This window comes from Chrysemys picta, chromosome 18, assembly GCF_011386835.1.
Source record: "Chrysemys picta bellii isolate R12L10 chromosome 18, ASM1138683v2, whole genome shotgun sequence".
Classification (NCBI taxonomy): Eukaryota; Metazoa; Chordata; order Testudines; family Emydidae; genus Chrysemys; species Chrysemys picta.
In genome coordinates this window covers 13384767-13403041 of record NC_088808.1, presented here as the reverse complement: position 1 = coordinate 13403041, position 18275 = coordinate 13384767, and the positions used below count along the sequence as shown (strand labels likewise).

The 18275-nt window shown below is 48.9% G+C and overlaps 1 protein-coding gene across 19 annotated transcripts in view; it reads left to right on the top strand.

Annotated features, from left to right (window-relative positions):
- DNM1 (dynamin 1) overlaps window positions 1-18275 on the top strand; it is a 109977-nt gene that overhangs the window by 70535 nt on the left and 21167 nt on the right. For 17 of the 19 annotated variants that reach the window (XR_010593556.1, XR_010593551.1, XR_010593554.1 and 14 more), the window contains 2 exons: window positions 15657-15766; window positions 16526-16637. Coding sequence is in view for 11 of the 19 variants with exons in the window: in XM_024106120.3 (XP_023961888.1) it covers window positions 15657-15766; window positions 16526-16637 (222 nt within the window). In the remaining 8 variants the exon portion in view is untranslated. Of the gene's footprint in view, window positions 1-15656; window positions 15768-16525; window positions 16638-18275 lie in introns of those variants that run through there. The other 2 variants (XM_042854208.2, XM_042854207.2) reach the window with 1 other exon arrangement.

Sequence of the window (18275 nt, the reverse complement as noted above, 5' to 3'; positions counted from 1 at the left end):
GTTCAATCCAGGGAAGAAAACCCTCGTGTTGGTGGAAGAGCCGGTTGCAGAATTTGGGGCATCTGGTGGGAGAACTAGGGGTGGACTGGGGGTGGCAGGACGACATTGGGCTAGGCTGGCACCTCTCAAAAATTGAGGCGGGTGGACTGGAGCTCAGCGCTTCCCTCCCCTGCCCTGTTACGGCAGGACTGGGCATCAAATCTGAGTAGAGACATCTGGGTCCCATTAGTGAAATACCAGCCTTTCCACAATGCTAGTTTGTTTTCTCTCCCCCCTCAAAAAAAGAATTGGAACTTAAAAGTGTCTTAAAGGTTCCAGCATCAAGTGTGAGTGAGGACAGGGCTCCCGCTGCTCCGGAGAGGCTGTTGGAGCATGCTGGGGGAAGGGAAGGTGGCGGAAAGCTGCTCCTTGTTCTGCCCTGCTGCCAAGAGCCCTTTCTTTGGGTTCTCTCTCCAGTCTCCTTTGTGTGAGTCAAATCCCTGACCCAAGGAGCGCTGCAGTATAGATCTGCTGCAGAAAGGGGAGTCATTCTGGATTTGGGAATCCCACACAGGGAGTCAGCACCTCCTGGATGCTGCTGGCTTCTGCCTATAGGACATTTGTGGGAGAGCAAGATGGTGGATTGGCAACTATATGGATCCAGTGACCATTCTCTAAGACAGAGAGTGATCTCGCTAGCCAGGGAGAGCACTGCACCCCCGAGACTGGAGTGGCAGCCATCGCACTGTAGTTGGTTGGTATTAGATACTCAGTTACCATGGTGATGAGCATGGTATGAGAACCTGAGCAGAAAAAGGTTCTCCAGAGATCTACAGCACACAATCCAGCTACACAGGTAGGATCCAGGCTTTTCCTCTAGTTCTCTAGGTGGCAGGGGGCATTAAGCCCTGAGCCTAAGCCATAACGAACAATATGTTACATGGTTCTTATTAGCAAGGCCTCCATCCCACTGAAATGGGCCCATGGGCCCTGCATTTGGTACATGTAAGAATGAATTTAAACTGGGATGCATATGACTACGTACATGAGTGGTTGCACACACCGGTGAATACAGTCTACTTCTAGTACATGTGGGAATTTGGGTGTGAATATACTGTATAGCCAAGACCTTCTGTCCTTATTTATGCAAAAGTCTCACTAAGGTTAGGCTGAATAAGGGCTAAGGAGGGCAGGACTTGGCTCATACCTGTGTGAGGGCATCAGTGTATTTCCATAGCTAAATGTGTGTGTCCGTCCTGCTTGAAATGCATGGTGGAACCTGCTCGCAGGATCCTTGTATAGAGTGAAATTCCTTTATGCGGAAGTAGAATGAGAGGAATAGCAAATTGTTTCACTGCAGCAAAAGTGCAACTTGTAATTCCAGTACTGCTGTTCTGTATAGACACTAAGGCCAGGTCCACGCTACAATCTTACGTCGGCATAAGTACATCACTCAGGGGTGTGAAAAATCCACACTCCGAGCGATGTAGTTACACTGACCTAACCCCCAGTGTAGACAGTGCTATGTCAGTGGGAGAGCTTCTCCCATCAACACAGCTACCGCCTCTCGCAGAGGTGGATTAACTATACCGACAGGAGAGGCTAGTAGTATCTTCACTAAAGCATCTTCACCAAACCGCTACAGCAGTGCAGCTGCACCGCTGCAGCTTTTAAAGTGTGGACCTGCCCCAAGAAGGTTCCACTCCATATTGCGAGGTGTGGGTGTGTCTCTGTGTGTTGTTGAATGTATACATGTGGGTGTTTGTATTGTGTGTGAGTGTGAATGCACACAGATATGTGTGTGAGACTGATACATGGGTGTGTATGTTTGTGAATGGTATGTACATGTATGAATATCTGAGTATGTTAATTGTGTGTGCAGGTGTGCATATGTGTGTCTGAATTTGTGTGTACGTGTGACTGGTGTGGGTTATGTGTCCATATGAATGGCCTGGACCTGTGTGGGTGTGTATGCCCGGGACCAGGTGTGGATGACATGGCAGTTATGTGATCATGTATGAATGTTGTGTTTGAGTGAGAATTTGATGTGTGAATAATAGGAGGTGATGTGCTTGTTGGAATGGGTATGTTTGGTGTGTGTGTGTCTAGTATTTGGGTATGTGCATGTGTTAAGTATCTGTGCACATGAATGGTGTGTGTGAGCAAGAGAAATGGTGTGTAGATGTTTGCATGTCTATAGATCCAGGCATATGATGGGGAATCTTTTACATTCTTCATACACCATTTTGAGTCTGCTGGGTCAGAGTTGTGCTGGCTTCGTACGTCCCCTTCTCTTCCATCACTGGAGAATGCAGGCAGATTCTCCTGGCTGGGAGAAGCCGTGACCTTATTCACACACTTGTAGGTGTCCATTTACACATCAGACCTTGGCTCCTTCCCAATTCTAGCTAGAGACTTCAATGCTAGGATTACATTACATCTCCCTCTGAAACCCCCATTTTCAGAAACACGGAGCAGATCACTTTTCCTACAGCAAGCTGACGCTCTTGTGTATTAAGCCCCAGATCAGCCACATCATGAAGCCCTCTCTGTTGTCTTTGCAGTGGCTCAAGCCCTGCCAGCCATCAGGATGGAGCTGTAATGTGGGGGTGGCTTTGAGCAGTCCATCTGCAAGCTGGATTTTGTCACCCATTTTTCTGCTTTGAGACTGCAGAGCTAGGTATGCTCTGAGATTCAGTCCTTCCCAGTTATCATAACAGCCTCAGGATCTCTCTCTACCACCCGTACTCCTTCCCTCCCTCTCTGCCCCTACTCTTTTGCTCTTTCATTCATTCACTTTCATGCTCTCTCTCTCCCATTCATAGTCTCTTTTCCTTTTTCTCACACTCTCCCTCCTCCTTCTTTCTCACTCTCTCTTTGTTCTTTCTCACTCACTCCTTCTCTTTTTTGCACACACATACACATTACCTGTCCCTCCCAATCCACATCTAAAGAAAGGACCACAACCAACTTTAAAGGAAAAGTGATTCCCAGAATCTCCAAACCTGAAATCTTTTTTTTTAAATAAAATAATCAAAGTTTGTTACACCATACAATTCCCCAACTGGCCACGTCCCGCTGTTTAATTTCGCCTCCTCCTCATAAAGGGACTGCTAGCAAGGCACTGTGCAGCCGTAACTCTCCCAGGGGCTAGCCCCTTTCCCTGTGATTTGGACACTTCCAGCAAAGGTCTGCACAAGAAACACAAGGCATCCTGAGTGGCTCTCACTGGAACAAGCATGTGAAGCCAACAGAAACAGCTGCAAAGAGAGGGTGAGGAGAGTCAGGGAGGAAATGACAGACAGACAGGGAGTGGGAATGGGATGGCGAATAGTGACAGATAAAGGTGAGCATCAGGTGAGGATCCAAGCGGCTGTTTTGCAGCAGACTGGGGGAGGTAGGTGAATTTAGCATGCGTTGCTCACACTCCAGCATTTCCCGCTGCCATGCAGGCGTTTCCATCCCTGTGCGGCACCGGCAGCGTGTGTGGTGTATCCCAGCACAGCCTAACCAATGTGCAGACTACTGTACAATCTCGTAGTCCTGAACAGGTAGTCTGAACACTGGGCAGACGGAGTGGAGCCTCTGTGTCCAGCTCTCCAGCTAGCAGCAGCACGTTAGTCCTTCCCCCTTTCTGCCTCTGGGCTGGTGTTTTGGGGACAGAGAGAGGGTGAGGGAAAGTCCAAGTCCTGCTTGAAGAAGTTTCCTCCATTGGCAGCTGGGAAGAAGGGGGGATTGCTCCCTGCCTGCACCACGCACTGAGCGAACCTTCAAACCCCTTTCTCTTCCGACGTTGGCATCAAAAGGCTGATGCCCCATTCCCCCGGGCAAGTCGTACCTTTAAAAAATAAAAATAAATTACTGCTGTTCGAACCCAGGAGAAAATGTTTCTAAGTCTTGGCCGTTGCCCAGATGTGCAGACTTCGTTGCTTTATTCAACCCCCCACATCTGGCGCAGCAGTTGGTGGCAGCGGGTGGGAGGACGCTCAGGCCCGATGCATCCTGATCTCCTTCCGCCCAGCTCTCAGTCCCGTAGAACGTCGCTCTACCCAGGGTCCGGAGCAAAGAGCAAAGAAGACCAGCTTTTGCTTCCAAGCCCATAACAAGGGTCCTTTGACCCGCGTTGGCCAGTTGCCTTTGCAGCTAGCCTCCGGCTACCATGGGAGCGATCCGAGTTCCCTCCTTTCCTCCCCCCATCGCGTCTGGCACTCACTGTGCCTCCCTCCCTCCCTCTTTCTGGTCTTTGCTCCCTCCCTTCTCTTGCTTCCCTTCTGTCTTTCTGCCTCAATTGACGTGGCAGTGCAATGCTAACTAGACTCGAGGGAGGAGCTTGTTGGCTGCTGGGGAGGTCAGAGGTTGACAGGAAGTGAGCCATCTGACGGATAAGGTTGCGCGGAGGAAAGGAAGGTTCCATACCTTGGATGGAAACTTGAGGAATGCCGCTTTCTCTCTGATGCTCAGCTCCTGTGTAGCGATTCCAGATGTTCCCCGAGCCATGTGGTTCACTTCCTCTCTTGTGCTGCAGGGATAAAGAGTGCTTTAGGTGCAATATGCAACCCACCAGCACACACCAGGGAGGGGGAGCCAGAGGAGAGAGTTTAAATCTATGGCTAAAAACATGAACACCCAGTACTCCTGCTTTGTCCCTAATAGGTTAAACACGTGATGAGGAGCATTTAAGGGTTGGGGGGAAATCTATTAGTTTATTTCCCCATTTAAATCTCATAATACAGGAAGGAGGTGACAACACTGAGCAAAGAAAAGGCCCTATGCTGGGCATTGTTATACACTGTTACTGAACAAATTGACTGGGAACAGGGTTTAACTGGGATAATGGGGAGGTAGATGGGGCAAATAATTTATAGGAAGTCTGGGGGAATCCTCCACTGTAAATATTTTTGAAATTACTGAATTCCTGGTACAATTTGGTCTATTACAGAAGTGAAGACTTTACCGTTCCAAAATAATTTGATGAGGCCCAAAAAATCATTTGTTTTTGTCAGGGATGATTTGACCCCATCTAGGTTGGGGCTGACTGCCTGAGACAAGGAGAGCACCACAACCCTCCTGTCAGTTTGGTGGTGGGATTTTAACAATGGTCTCAAGACTCCTCCAACACACCACTGGCACCAGAGAAAAGCAAAGTACATTAGCATTAATAGTAGCATTTGGTTCAGTTGGTATTTTTTTAATTTCACAAGAGCCATAAATCAGAGCACATACACTTGGACTCTCTGTGCACAAAGTTTTACTTGTCATAATAGCTTCAGCTTATCTTGGGTTGTCCTAGTTAATTATGGTGAGGTCTGATAGTTCTGTCAATTATCACCTAGCACTCCAAGAGCCAAATTCCTCCTGTGGATGTATGTGTGGGCTTCCCCATCAGCTTCAGCTTCATGTGTATCCAGTATATAAAACACCAACCCTTTCTGCACAGAGAGACCGGCTGGGCAGAGGAAATAGCCTGCGAACAAACCAGGAGCCCTCATTCCAATCCAGCTATGCTATATTTTTACCTGGCTGTTTAAAATGTATTTGGGGATGAAGGCCCAGAGAAGAACAATGCACATTCAGTTAACAATGCAAACCACGACCGTCTAAAATACACTGGCCCCAATACAGAGCCAGAGTAACAGGCTATTTAGGGTGCCTCTTCTCAGGCCACAGAGCTACACTAGTCTCAGTCCTTCCCCCAAACACTATGCTTTGCCCTCCATGACTAGGGGTTAATGGCTAGGGGATCCATGTGTCCACGCTGCCCCCTGTTGTCAGTAGCTACCGGTGTGATGCTCTGCTCTTGTTCGATGATAACAGTCGGCTGCGTGCGTGTTCCCTCTGTGTGCTGCCCAGTTCTGCGCAGATAGCTGACACAGCAGACCCCGAGAGAACCCCCAATGACCACAGACTCTAGTAAGGTACGAAGGAACCTGAGCCAGGTTTATTGTCAAACGAAGCACAATAATAGTTTCCCGTAGACTCTACAAGACATACTACGAATTTGTGCCCCCTGGCAATGGACCGGCTCAGTCAGTGGCGGGACTTTCTACTGTCCCCTAGGCCAGACAAAGATGCGCATTCCGGGACCTACTTTTATACAGTTACAGGACAGATTACTCATCCCTACTGACATATTGAAGTACACCCCCATGGCTCATTAGGGTGCTGTCTCCTCCTTTGATCATGTTGTTTCAGACAAACAGATCTATCCATCATGCTGTCCTGTCTTTAAGATGCACCTGCCTGTTCCTTGTTATGTCTGTGGAGTGTCCGTGTATCGGGATGTCCAGGTGCCATCTTGGCACAAGTTCCTCTTGTTAGCACTTACATGTGAATGCACCTGCTTCTAACAACCCTCTTCTCGCCAACTTCTGTGAGTGAGACCTGCCTCTGCCTTTTGCTTAGCAATGCCTGGAAGTACTTTGGTTCAGGCTTCAGGCCTCAGACTGGGCCTCTGACACAAGAGCTTATGTTTCAGGGCCTCATCTTACTACACCCACAAGTCTCTTTTCTGTGGCAGTGCCTCCCCCCAACCCTTATGGAGCTGTGCTTTACTGTGTACCTGGGGTGTAGGCCTCCTGCATAGACTCTCCTTATCCTCCCCCTGTGCAAGTGGACCACACTGGTTCTGCTGCATTCAGGGTCCTCCAGGCAAGCACTGTGATTATAGTTAGGAATGATGGTCCTTTAAAAGGTGTGAGACTAACCAGGCCTGATTAGACCCGGTCACCCCAATACCCCTTCTCTCCCTATATTTGCACTTTAGTGTCCTGCTTCCTGCAACCCACCATGTTACCTCCTCCCCCTTGCCTGCTGCAGCATAATTCCTTGGCTATGTATATGTTTCATGGGATAGATATTCTGCTGCTGAGACGGCAGCCTCTCCTCCGCTATGATCCTCTGTCTGCCTTGCCGCAAAATGAGATGTTTGATGAGCAACACAGGCCTTTTGGGATCAAGCCAAGATCTTTGAACCATGCTCAACAAAGCCACCTCCCCCATCCCAGGGTGTACTGGCACCTAGTCCTCCCTCTCTGATTTTTGCCTGCGTCTGTCAGACTGGAAGGAGAGCCCTTCCCTCCGCCCCCCCACTTTTGGCTGCATTGCTCTTGGGATGTCTCAGCCACCACACACTCCCTGATTGCTAACATATGGGCAGAGGGCTCAGCCAAAGCTTTAAACGGCTCAGCCCTCGGCAGCTCGTTACACTCTTTCCTGTCTCTACAATCAGGAAATGAAGTCAGAGTATTGATATAAAACAGGCTGGGGTGAAAACCGAGAAGATGGAAAGAGTGGAGCTAGGACTTTGGAGAGAATGGGGTGTCGGTGTGGTGAGATGGCGGGTCAGAGCAGCACTGGCTGAATGTGTGTGTGTGCATCATGCTGCAATCCAGAGCCTGGGGATTTACCTCCTGGCACTAGTGCTCTAGCTCTTGTATGGTTCTCATTACCCTCAAAGCTGAAAAATCCTACACTAGTGAGCAGCAATTTGGGTCTAATTGCTCCTCGAGGATGTTGGTTTGAATATTGCTCCAGAGCATAGATGCAGTGCCCCCAGAACCTGGGAACCTGGCACTAGCATTTTATATGATGGAATTCACTGTCTTCTGAGTTTAAGAGAGTGAAGCCTGGTGCTAATGTATTGGCTCCTACTGCACTTAGAGACTGGGAGTCAGGGCCGGCTCTAGGATTTTTGCCGCCCCAACCAAAAACAATTTTGGCCGCCCCCCTGCCCCCCGTTTTTTTCTTACCCCGGCCCCGCCTCAACTCCGCCCCTTCCCCAAATCCCCAGCCCTGCCTCCTCCCCCCAGGCTCTCAAGCCTAGGAGGGAGGGAAGGGGAGAAGCGGCGCACGCACCGCAGCCACTCGGAGTCTCCCCCTCCCTCCCAGGCTCTCAAACCTGAGAGGGAGGGTGAGCAGCGGCACGCGAATCAGCTGTTTCGCGCGCCGCGGCCGCTCGGGATCTCCCCCTCCCTCCCAGGTTTGAGAGCCTGGGAGGGAGGGGGAGCAGCAGCGCGCGAATCAGCTGTTTTGAGCGCTGCGGCCGCTTGGGATCTTGCCCTCCCTCCCAGGTTTGAGAGCCTGGGAGGGAGGGCGAGCAGCGGTGCGCGAGCGGCAGCAGTGGAGGTGAGCTAGGGCAGCCGGGGCACATTTTTAGGAGCGGCAGGGGTGGCATTCTGGCGCCGGCCATGCCGTCCCTAAAAATGTGCCGCCCCAAGCACCAGCTTGTTTGCTGGTGCCTAGAGCCGGCCCTGCTGGGAGTATAAATCCTTACATGTGTGTATGACTCCTAGTGCACATTAGAGTCAAGGGTCCAAAATCTGACCTCAGTTTCACTGGTGTAAATCTGGAGAAAGTGCTAAATCCTGATCACATTAATGTCAACGACAAATTCCCATTAGCTGTAGTGGGTCAAGGTTTTGGTCCTAACACCATTGAATACACTCTAGATTTACCTTGGTGTAATGGAGATCAAACTGTTGAGTGCAAATCCTGGCACTAGTGCAATGGTGTGGGAAGTGACAGCATGAAGAGGCTAGAAGATTACAGAAGCAATACCTATGTGATGAAGGGGAAGAACTCTAAGGCCTTGATGGAAACAAAATGGGTACAGGGTGAAGACACACATACACCATCATCTACAGGGGTGAAAGTAACTTAAAGGACTTACTGGTACTCTGGAGTCCTTATGAAGGGGCGGGGCCTCAATCGGAAGAGGCGTGGCCTCTATCAGAAGAGGCAGGGCCTTTAAATCCCTGGGGCGCTTTAAATCAGGATTTAAAGGGCTCGGGGCTGGGGCTGTGGTAGCAGTAGCTGGGAGCCCTGGGCCCTTTAAATCACCCCCAGAGCTACCAGCTGCAGAGGCCCTTTAAATCACCCCCAGAGCTACCAGCTGCAGAAGTGCCTGGGAGCCCCGAGGGTGATTTAAAGGGCCCGGGGCTCCAGCTGCCGCTACCACCCCAGGCCCTTTAAATCATCCCTGGAGCCCTGCTGCCGGAGCCCTGGGGTAGCGGTGGCGGTGCTTCGGTGGCTATTTTAAGGGCCGGGGCGGTAGCGGCTGCTGCAGCCCTGGACCCTTTAAATCGCCGCCGGAGCCCCGCTGCCCCAGGGCTCCGGCAGGCTCCGGCGCTAGTGGCTACCGGAGCCCCAGACCCTTTAAATCATCCCCGGAGCCCTGGGACTTCGTGAGATAGCTGACTAAGACCTATAGGGCCATTATAATGGTCAGATCATCTTCTTTGGGCTTTGATTCCATCTGCCTATGAAATGTGTCAGCAGCATCACTATCTACAGTTGCTTCTCTGCCCTTGTGTTTTCCAGTTAGATTTTGGGATCTCTGCTAGCAGCCTGCCTGCCTTTTCTATTCCCTTTTCCCCTGTGAGGGATCACATTTCTCCATGTTTCCAGCCGAGGCGAGCATGACGTACACACCAGAACCCATACACGAGGGGAACGGTTACATACATAATACATTTCTATTGGAGTAGGGACGATGTTTTTTGTCCCATCAGGCACTGGGACCTTAACCCACAATCCCAATGGGCGCGGGAGACTGCGGGAACTATGGGATAGCTATGGGATAGCTACCCACAGTGCAACGGTGCAGAAATCGACGCTAGCCCCGGTACTTGGACGCACACCACCGAATTAATGTGCTTAGTGTGGCCGCATACATTTCGACTTTATACAACCTGTTTTTCAAATCCGAATTATATAAATTCGGATTAATCCCGTAGTGTAGACATACCCTTAGACATCTGCACTCTGCTTCGAGGTGAGGAGTTTGGTATAATGGCTCCCTCTCTTGATCACTTTTGGTATAGCAATACCTGACTAGAGCTGTACACTTACAAGTAGGGCCCTTGACCAAATTCAGCTCTCAGTTACATTGATGTAAATCCAGATAAACTCCAGTAAAAACTCCATATCTTCCCCTGAGTAAGAGAGAGGAGAGTCTGATCTTCAGTTTTTAGGGTTAAAGCCAAAAAATCCCCTGATTTCTAACCTCATCCATCTCTGAATACAGATTTCAAAATTAAGCTTAAATCTGAAAAAATCGGGGCCTAAATTTTGGGTGCCTTGTTTTTTAGCTGCTTAACTGGAGACACTTTAAAGGATAATCAGAAAGCTCTTAGCCCTCCCACTCTGAAAATCAGCTCCCCAAAAGGTGTCTCAAATTGGACATCCCAAAATTGAGGCATCCAAAATCATTCATCACTTTTGAAAATTTAGGCCTCGGTTTTTAAGGTTTTCCGCACCTGTTCGGCCGCCCATTTCACCTGGAGTTTTGAGTAGTCAGAAGGACACTGGCTTGAATTTTCAATGATGGCTGTTAGTCATTTTCCGTATAAAAGGTCTTTAACTGGCCCTCAAATATCCCACACCACTCCAACAACAATGGCTCCTGGTACCAGAGAAGAGCCACTGGAACCCCACTCTGTGTTTTGTGTAACTACTATTATTTAAAAATTAACAAGAGCCCTTCATAGTGTAGGATGAAGTAGCAGGATGGATCAGGTGTGTCATATCTTCTAAGACAGAAGGTGGTTTAAATTCCATTAATTCTTATGAAAAACTATCAACTTTTGTGTCAAATGATTGGCTTTTCCACAGAAACTTGAAAATAAGGTTAATAATGAAAATAAGACTTTTTAACCTGCAGTCATGACCACATCACTTTATCTCACTTGATTTGTTTAAACTCAGGTTTAACAAAGAATAAAACCCCCAATTCAGATGGCTGGTGGCATTTACAAGCAGATAGCAGTATGCTATAATGAGATCAGGAGTCGAGGTATCTGTGGTGAGAACAGCCACATGCCATGAATGGTAGAGAGCAGAATGGGATGGAGCCACCATGGGTGGTCACTGGGAAAGGCTCTCAGTGATGAATACACAAACTTGAGGGAAGGTGCACAGAACAGATACCGCACTGAGTGCGATATAAATGCCTAGACAGATTAGATAGGTAGACAGTTTATAGCTGTGGGCATCCTGCTCAATCACTATTTGAAGAGACGATGGAGTCAGACTGAGAGGGCCTGGGTGCTGACTGGCCCCTGGAGGGGATAGGGGAATCAGCTGTCAAGGCGCCATTGCTCATTGATTGTCTTATGGGGTAGGGGAATCAGACTGTGAGGGCTCCCTTGCTGACTGACTTCTTGAGGTGATGTGGGGGCTAGGCAGTGTGGGTGCCATTGCTGACTGACTCCTTGAAGAGATGGGGGAACTGGTCTGTGAGAGCCCTGTTGCTGTCTGACTCCTTGAGGGGATGGAATATGGGGCTTTGTGGGTCCCATTCCTGAATGACAACCTGAGGTGATGGGGAAACTGGGCTGTGAGGACTCCAGAGCAGACTGACTTGTTTATGGGATGGAGGTATTGAGGGGTAGGGGCCCCAGTTAGGGTTGCCAACCATCCTAGATTGGCCGGGAGTCTCCCGGAATCAGAATCCATCTCCCAGTAGCTATTGAAACCAATCTGGGAGATTTTAATAGGCCTCTAACTGTCTGGTTGGCAGCGCACCATGGCTAAGGCAGGCTCCCTACCTGCACTGACTCCATGTAGCCTCCGGAAGCGACCAGCATGTCCCTGTCTCCTAGGCGCAGGGACGGCCAGGGGGGGTCTCTTTGCGCTGCCCCTGCTTTGAGCGCCAACTCTGCAGCTCCCATTGGCCAGGAACTGCAGCCAGTGGAAGCTGCAGGGGCGGTACCTGTGGCAGGGGCAGTGGGCCAAGCCTATGAGCCAGACATGCTGGTCGCTTCTGGGAGCCGCCTGAGGTAAGCGCTACTGGGCTGAAGCCTGCACCCTTCACCCCCTCCTGCACCTCAGCCCCAGCCTAGTGAAAGTGAGTGAGGGTGTGGGGATGGAGTGAGAGAGGGGGCGCCTCGGAGAAGGGCGGGGCAAGGGGCAGGGCAAGGGTGTTTGGGTTTGTGTGATTAGACAGTTGGCAACCCTAGCCCCAGTGCTGATTCACTCCTTGAGGGACAGGGGGAATAGGGCTGCGTGGGCTCCCTTGCTGACTGACTGAAGGAGTAGAGGAGGTGGGCTGTGAGGGTCCCATTGTTGACTGACTTCTTGAAGGTATGGGGGAATTGGGCTGTGACTAGTGCCCAGTTCCTGACTGACTTGAGGGGCTGCAGGAATCAGGCTGTGTGGGTGACCACTTTTGTTGGATGGAAATAAGGGAAAACCACATGAAAAATAAGGGACAATGCTTTATCTTAAGGGGCATTGTAAGGAAACACCATTTCCCTTCACATATCATGTATTTTTTTTTCTCAAATGCACATTTCTACTGCCCTCAGGTATACAATGTAATTATCATAAGTATAAATTTAATGTTTAAAATAGTACTTATTTTTGATGAGTTGGACCCCTTGTGAAGCCACTTGATGCACTGAGATACCACTGAGTCTACCTGTTCTGCCAGTGTGGGCCCTCTGTAACCTGTCTTGCTGAGCCAGGCTCTTAAAACTTCTTCTAACACACACACAGGCAGGGCCACACCCAGCTGCAGATCAGCTCTGGGAAGACTCAGCTTAAGGGGCTTGCTCCAGCACTTAGATGTCCACTTCCCTTGGAGTGCAGACCCACAGATATATTATGAAATTCTTCCCCTCCCTCAATGTGGAGAGAGGTGTGCACACTTCTTAGTCCCCCAGGTAGAAATTACAGAAACTGGATTTAATAATAAACAAAACTAATTTTATTAACTATAAAAGGCAGATTTTAAGTGGTAAAAGGGGTAACAAACAGAACAAAGCAGATTACTAAGCAAATGAAATCAAACATGCAAACTAAACTGGTTTCACTAAAGAAATTGGTTACCAATAGTATTTCTCACCCTAGATGTTGTTGCAGGCAGTTTGCAAAGTTTTTGTGGTTCAGAGTTCCAGTTATATTCCTTTTCAGACTGGACCCCATCTCAGTCTGGACTCCCCCCTTGCTTTCCCTTTCTTCTTGGGCCGACAGGCCATGGAGAGGAGGAGTCCTGTTTGCCTTCCTCTCCACCCTTAAATAGGATTTACATAAGCTGGGAATCCTTTGTTTCCCAAACTTGACCCCCCCCCCCCCCCTTCCCTTGTAGTGGAAAGTCACAAGAAGTCCCAGGTAATGTTTTAGTATCAGGTGACAAGACCACCTAACACTGTAGTATCACAGTGTCCATGAGTCAGTGGCAATATGGAGCATCCATAGGAAGGCCAAGCTTCCACAGTCCATTGTCCTTGCTGATTGGCCATCTGCCCTCTCTAGCTTTTCCATTGTTGTACCTGAAGTGTTAGCAGTGGGCATCACCTAAAGTAACATAGTTGAAATACAGATACATAGTCAATATTCCTAACTTCAGATACAGAAATGACACAGGCATACACATTGGATAATCACATTCAGTACATCATAACCTTTCCAATGATATCTCACGAGCCATCTTGCATAAAGTATATCTCAGTTATGTCATATTCATATCATAAGCATATTTTCATAAAGGATACGGAATGACACATCACATTATTATCAGTTTTAATACATTTCAATACGTCTTAAAATAAGAGATGGATGGTCACCCTAAGGGGCAGTTCAAGGAAATAAGAGAAGGTCCCTTAAAATAAGGGATGAGTAGTCACTCTAGCCCTGTTGCTGACTGACTCCCTTGAGGGGATGGGGGAACTGGGATGTGAAGGCCCCATTGCTGTCTGACTCCTAACATGGTGGCTGAATAAGCTGTTAGGCCCCTATAGCTGGCTGACTCCTTAAGGAGATCAGGGAGTCAGTCTATAAGGGCACCATTGCTGACCAAGTCCTTGTGAGGGCATGGGAGAATTGGGCTGTGAGTCCTCAGTTGTTGACTGACTCCTTGAGAGGATGGGGAATTGGCTTGTGAATGCCCCATTGCTGACTGAATCCTTGAAGTGATGTGGGTACTGTTGCTGACTGAGTCCTTGAGGCGATGGGAGAACTGGGCTATGAAGGCCCTGTTGCTGAGTACCTTCTTGAGGAGATGGAGGAATTGGGCTGTGGGGGCCCCTTATTGACTGACTCCTTGAGTAGATGGGAGAGCTGAATTGTGAAGGCCCTGTTACTGACTGACTCCTTAAGGAAATAGGGAAATTGGGCTGACAGTGCCCAGTTGTTATCTGACTTAATGAGGTGAAGTGGTAGGTAGGCTGTAGTGTTGCTGTTGCTGATTGACTTTTTGAGGCAATGATGAATCTGGACTGTGAGGGCCCTCTTGCTGACTGACTCCTTGAGGGGATGGGGAGTCAGGCTGTGAAGGCCTTTCCTTTTGATGACTGTTTTATGGGATGGGAGAATCAAGTTGTGGGGCTAGGGTGTAAGAGAGCCCTTGCTGACTGACTTCTTGAATGGATGAGGAATTTGACTGAGAGTCCTTGCGGGGAGCAGGGCTGTGACAGCTGTGCTGACTGACTCGTTAAGGGAAATAGGGAATTGGGATATGAATTCCCAGTTGCTGTCTGACTTATTGAGGTGTTGTGGTAGCTAGGCTATGGTGGTGCTGTTGCTGACTGACTCCTTGAGGGAATGGTGGAGCCAGACTGTGAGGGCCCCTTTGCTGACTGACTCCTTGAAGGAATGAGGGAGTCAGGCTGTGAAGACCCTCTTGCTGATTGATTGCTGTCGGAGATGCAGGAGCTGAGTTTTGGGGGCTAGACTGTGAGGAATCCCTTGCTGACTGACTTCTTGAGGGGATGGGGAACTGGGCTGTGAGTGAGGGCCCATTTGCTGGGTGACTGTTTTGTAGGATGGGGAAATCAGGCTGTGAGGATCCTGTTACTGACTGACATCTTAGGGAAATGGGGGAATCAGGGTGTGGGGGCCTCATTGCAGACTGACTTGTTCAAGGAATGGAGGAAGTGGGATGTGAGAGTCCCACTGCTGACTGGCTTCTTGAGAGGATGGGGGAATTGGGCTATGAGGGCCCCATTACTGACTGGCTCATTGAGGGCGTGGGAGATTTTGTCTGTGAGAACTCAGTTGCTGACTGACTGGTTTATGGGATAGAGGAATCAGGTGTGAGGGGTCCCTTGCCGACTGACTTCTTGGGAGCATGGAAAAGTTGTGCTGTGAGTGCCCAGTTGCTGACTGACACTTTGAGGGGTTGTGGGAATTGGGCTTTGAGTACCCTGTTGATGACCGACTCCTTGAGATGATGATAGAGCTGGACTGTTAGGGACTCCTTGCTGACTGACTTCTGAAAAGGATGGGGGAATTGGGCTATGAGGGCCCAGGAGTGCCGCCAGCTTTTCTGCCGCCCTAGGCAGCGGAAGGTCCAGCCCCGAAATGCCGCCCCCCACAGAGGCAGCGGAAGGTCCCGCCGCTGAAATACCGTCGTGGTCGCCGCCTCCCAAATTGTAGCGCCCTAGGCAACTGCCTAGGTCACCTAATGGGTTGCGCCGGCCCTGTGAGGGCCCCATTGCTGAATAACTGCTAGAAGGGATAGGGCAGTCAAGTTGTGGGGACTGGATTGTGAGGGCCCTCTTACTGGCGGACTCCTGGAAGGGTTAGGGGAATTGAGCAGTAAGGGCACCATTGCTGATTGACTTTTTGAGGGAATAGGGGAGTGAGGCTCTGAGGAGCCCACAGCTGACTGACTCCTTCACCAGATGAGGATTTGGTCAGTGGCAGTGAGTGACCAGTTGCTGATCTTCTTCTTTCAGGAGAAGGAGAAGAAGTACATGCTGCCAGTGGATAACCTGAAGCTGCGGGATATTGAGAAAGGGTTCATGTCCAGCAAGCACATCTTTGCTCTCTTCAATACTGAACAAAGGTGCTGTCTTTTCCCCAGAGCATGCTGAGCTCTTTCCTAGACGTGACTTAAATCACATCTCTAACTTCAGCCCTGTACAGTATTTTGGGGACATCCTGGAATGGGATAGCAGGTTACAGAGGCGAGGGAGTGGAGAGATGGGGCCTCTCAGGAATGTTGTCCTGATAGGATGGACATCTCCTTAGACTGGACAGTCATTAGAAAGAAACTCCTTTTAAAAGGTAACACTCTGGGATCCTTCCCTAAACTCTTATAATCATGCCACTTACTTTCTTTGCTGCAGTGCATTGTGCAATGTGATCCCAGCTTTCAACTAGACAGGCTGCCTATCCCCAGGGATATTTGCCAGGGCCAGACAGCAACTATTTAACCCCTCTTGTTTCTTTCAGTTGGATAATGAAGTTAGTCCCAAGAATTTATGAGCCCAGAGTATCAGGTGAAGAAATGCATTGAATGTGTTTGGAAAGGCAGTCTTCTCTCACACCTCCCAAGAGTGGTCTCTTCAGGACAGGGTTGGGGTCTGCTGGGGGATTAGAGTGAGGAAAGCTAGGGTTAATAATGGAGAGTTAATTCCCCCTCTCACCTTTTCATAGGGTGTAGGGGAGGCATGAGGATATTAGCAGGCAGTGAGAGGATAGTCTGCTTTGTTACTGATGTGCAGACACATTAAGGATTTTAGAACATTGGCAGAGATGGAGAAGTGGTTGGTTTGTCATCTGGGGAAGGTTGAAGTAACATGTCTTATGTCTCACTTTTTAGGAACGTTTACAAAGACTATCGGCAGCTGGAGTTGGCGTGTGAGACCCAGGAGGAGGTGGACAGCTGGAAGGCTTCCTTCCTGCGTGCAGGAGTGTACCCAGAGCGTGTTGGGGTAGGTTGGGGGCTTGGCTATCAGCAATAACGGGATGAGAAAGGATGACATACGAGTGTCTTAGGAGCAACCACTGAACTATCACCCCTTGAGTTAAACAGGACGCTATTGTGAGGGACCTTATCTCCATCACCTCCTGCTGTGGGGTACAGTTGGAAGGCAGGCTGAACTTCTTGCCCTCAGCCTCCTCTGATACGTGGTACTTCTTCCCTTGGTGAGGATGCACAGGGTATAACCATTAGCAACTTTCAAATGGGGGATAAGGGGTTGATCTCAAAGATAATCCCTTCTGGCTTCTACCCTCCCTATGGGCTGTAAATCTAGATACATGAGATTTCTCAGACAGACCGGGGAAGTAGCTCAGGTCTCCAGTGATAAACTCTGCTCAGGAGGGATGAGCAGATAGGAGGAGCAAGGCGAATGTAACAATCACACCTTGCTGAAGGCATTTCCATAGCCCTTGGAACTTGTGCTTCAGCACAAGGAAGAAGGGAATGGCGAATAACACAATCATTTGAAACTGTTTAATGACCTCATTCCTAGATGGCAAGAGACTCCCAAACAGAGGCATAATGTTGGCCAGTGTTATTACTCATCAGTACCTTTACCCTATGGCCAAGTTCGGAGTTCCACCAGCTTTGCCAGAGCTGTGTTTTTTTTCCTATCAGGAAGGGGTTTTCTTATATTTTGCTTGTTTGATATCTTATTCCCTTACAGTAGAATGGTCCCTTCTCTTAAATACACCACTACCTCGATATAACACAACCCGATATAACACGAATTCAGATATAACGCAGTAAAGCAGTGCTCTAGGGGGGTGGGGCTGCACACTCCGGTGGATCAAAGCAAGTTCAATATAACTCGGTTTCACCTATAATGCGGTAAGATTTTTTGGCTCCAGAGGACAGTGTTATATCAAGGTAGAGGTGTATGTCGGATATGACCTACTGTGTTTCCATGACATTTTCCTGCAGCCCTTTAATGACCGGTGTTGTGTTCTCTCAAGAAATTACCCTTAAAGCAGCAGTATTATTACATACCATACTGTACACTCCTATAGAGTTAAAGAGACATCCCTGAAACTTTTCAGACTCTGACAGTGGGAAAAGTCATTGTAAATACTTACCTATTAGAGCAGTGAAAATTACTTACCTGTCATTTTTTTCAGACAGTTGTGTTTCTGGTAGAGGTTCATCCACCTTCTCTGCTAGACTTGAAGATGATTGTTTTGTCTTGATTACTTTTTATCCTATAACCATTTGGTGGGAAAGGAACTGAGGGCTAAGGGGACGTTGGGCCATATCCAAAGCCATTGAAGTTAATGGAAGGACTTCCAATGACTTCACCCATTGTTGAGGCAATGGGAAGATTTGGAATATTTTGTGCTGCTATGGGGCTGTTGTGATCCCCTGTCCAACACTTAGGCACAAGACCCCATGTGAGGAAAGAGTAACAGGAGCAGCCATTGCAGATAAGTAACTTTCCCATGACATCCACCTTAAATAGCCATTTTCCTTTGCAGAGGTTCCATTTTGATCATTTCAATTTAGTTAATGACCCGCTCAGCCTCTGTGGCCCAGGGTCACTTAGTACCTTTGACAAGTGTTTTTGATTGGGTTTGGTCTTATTTCCATTCAA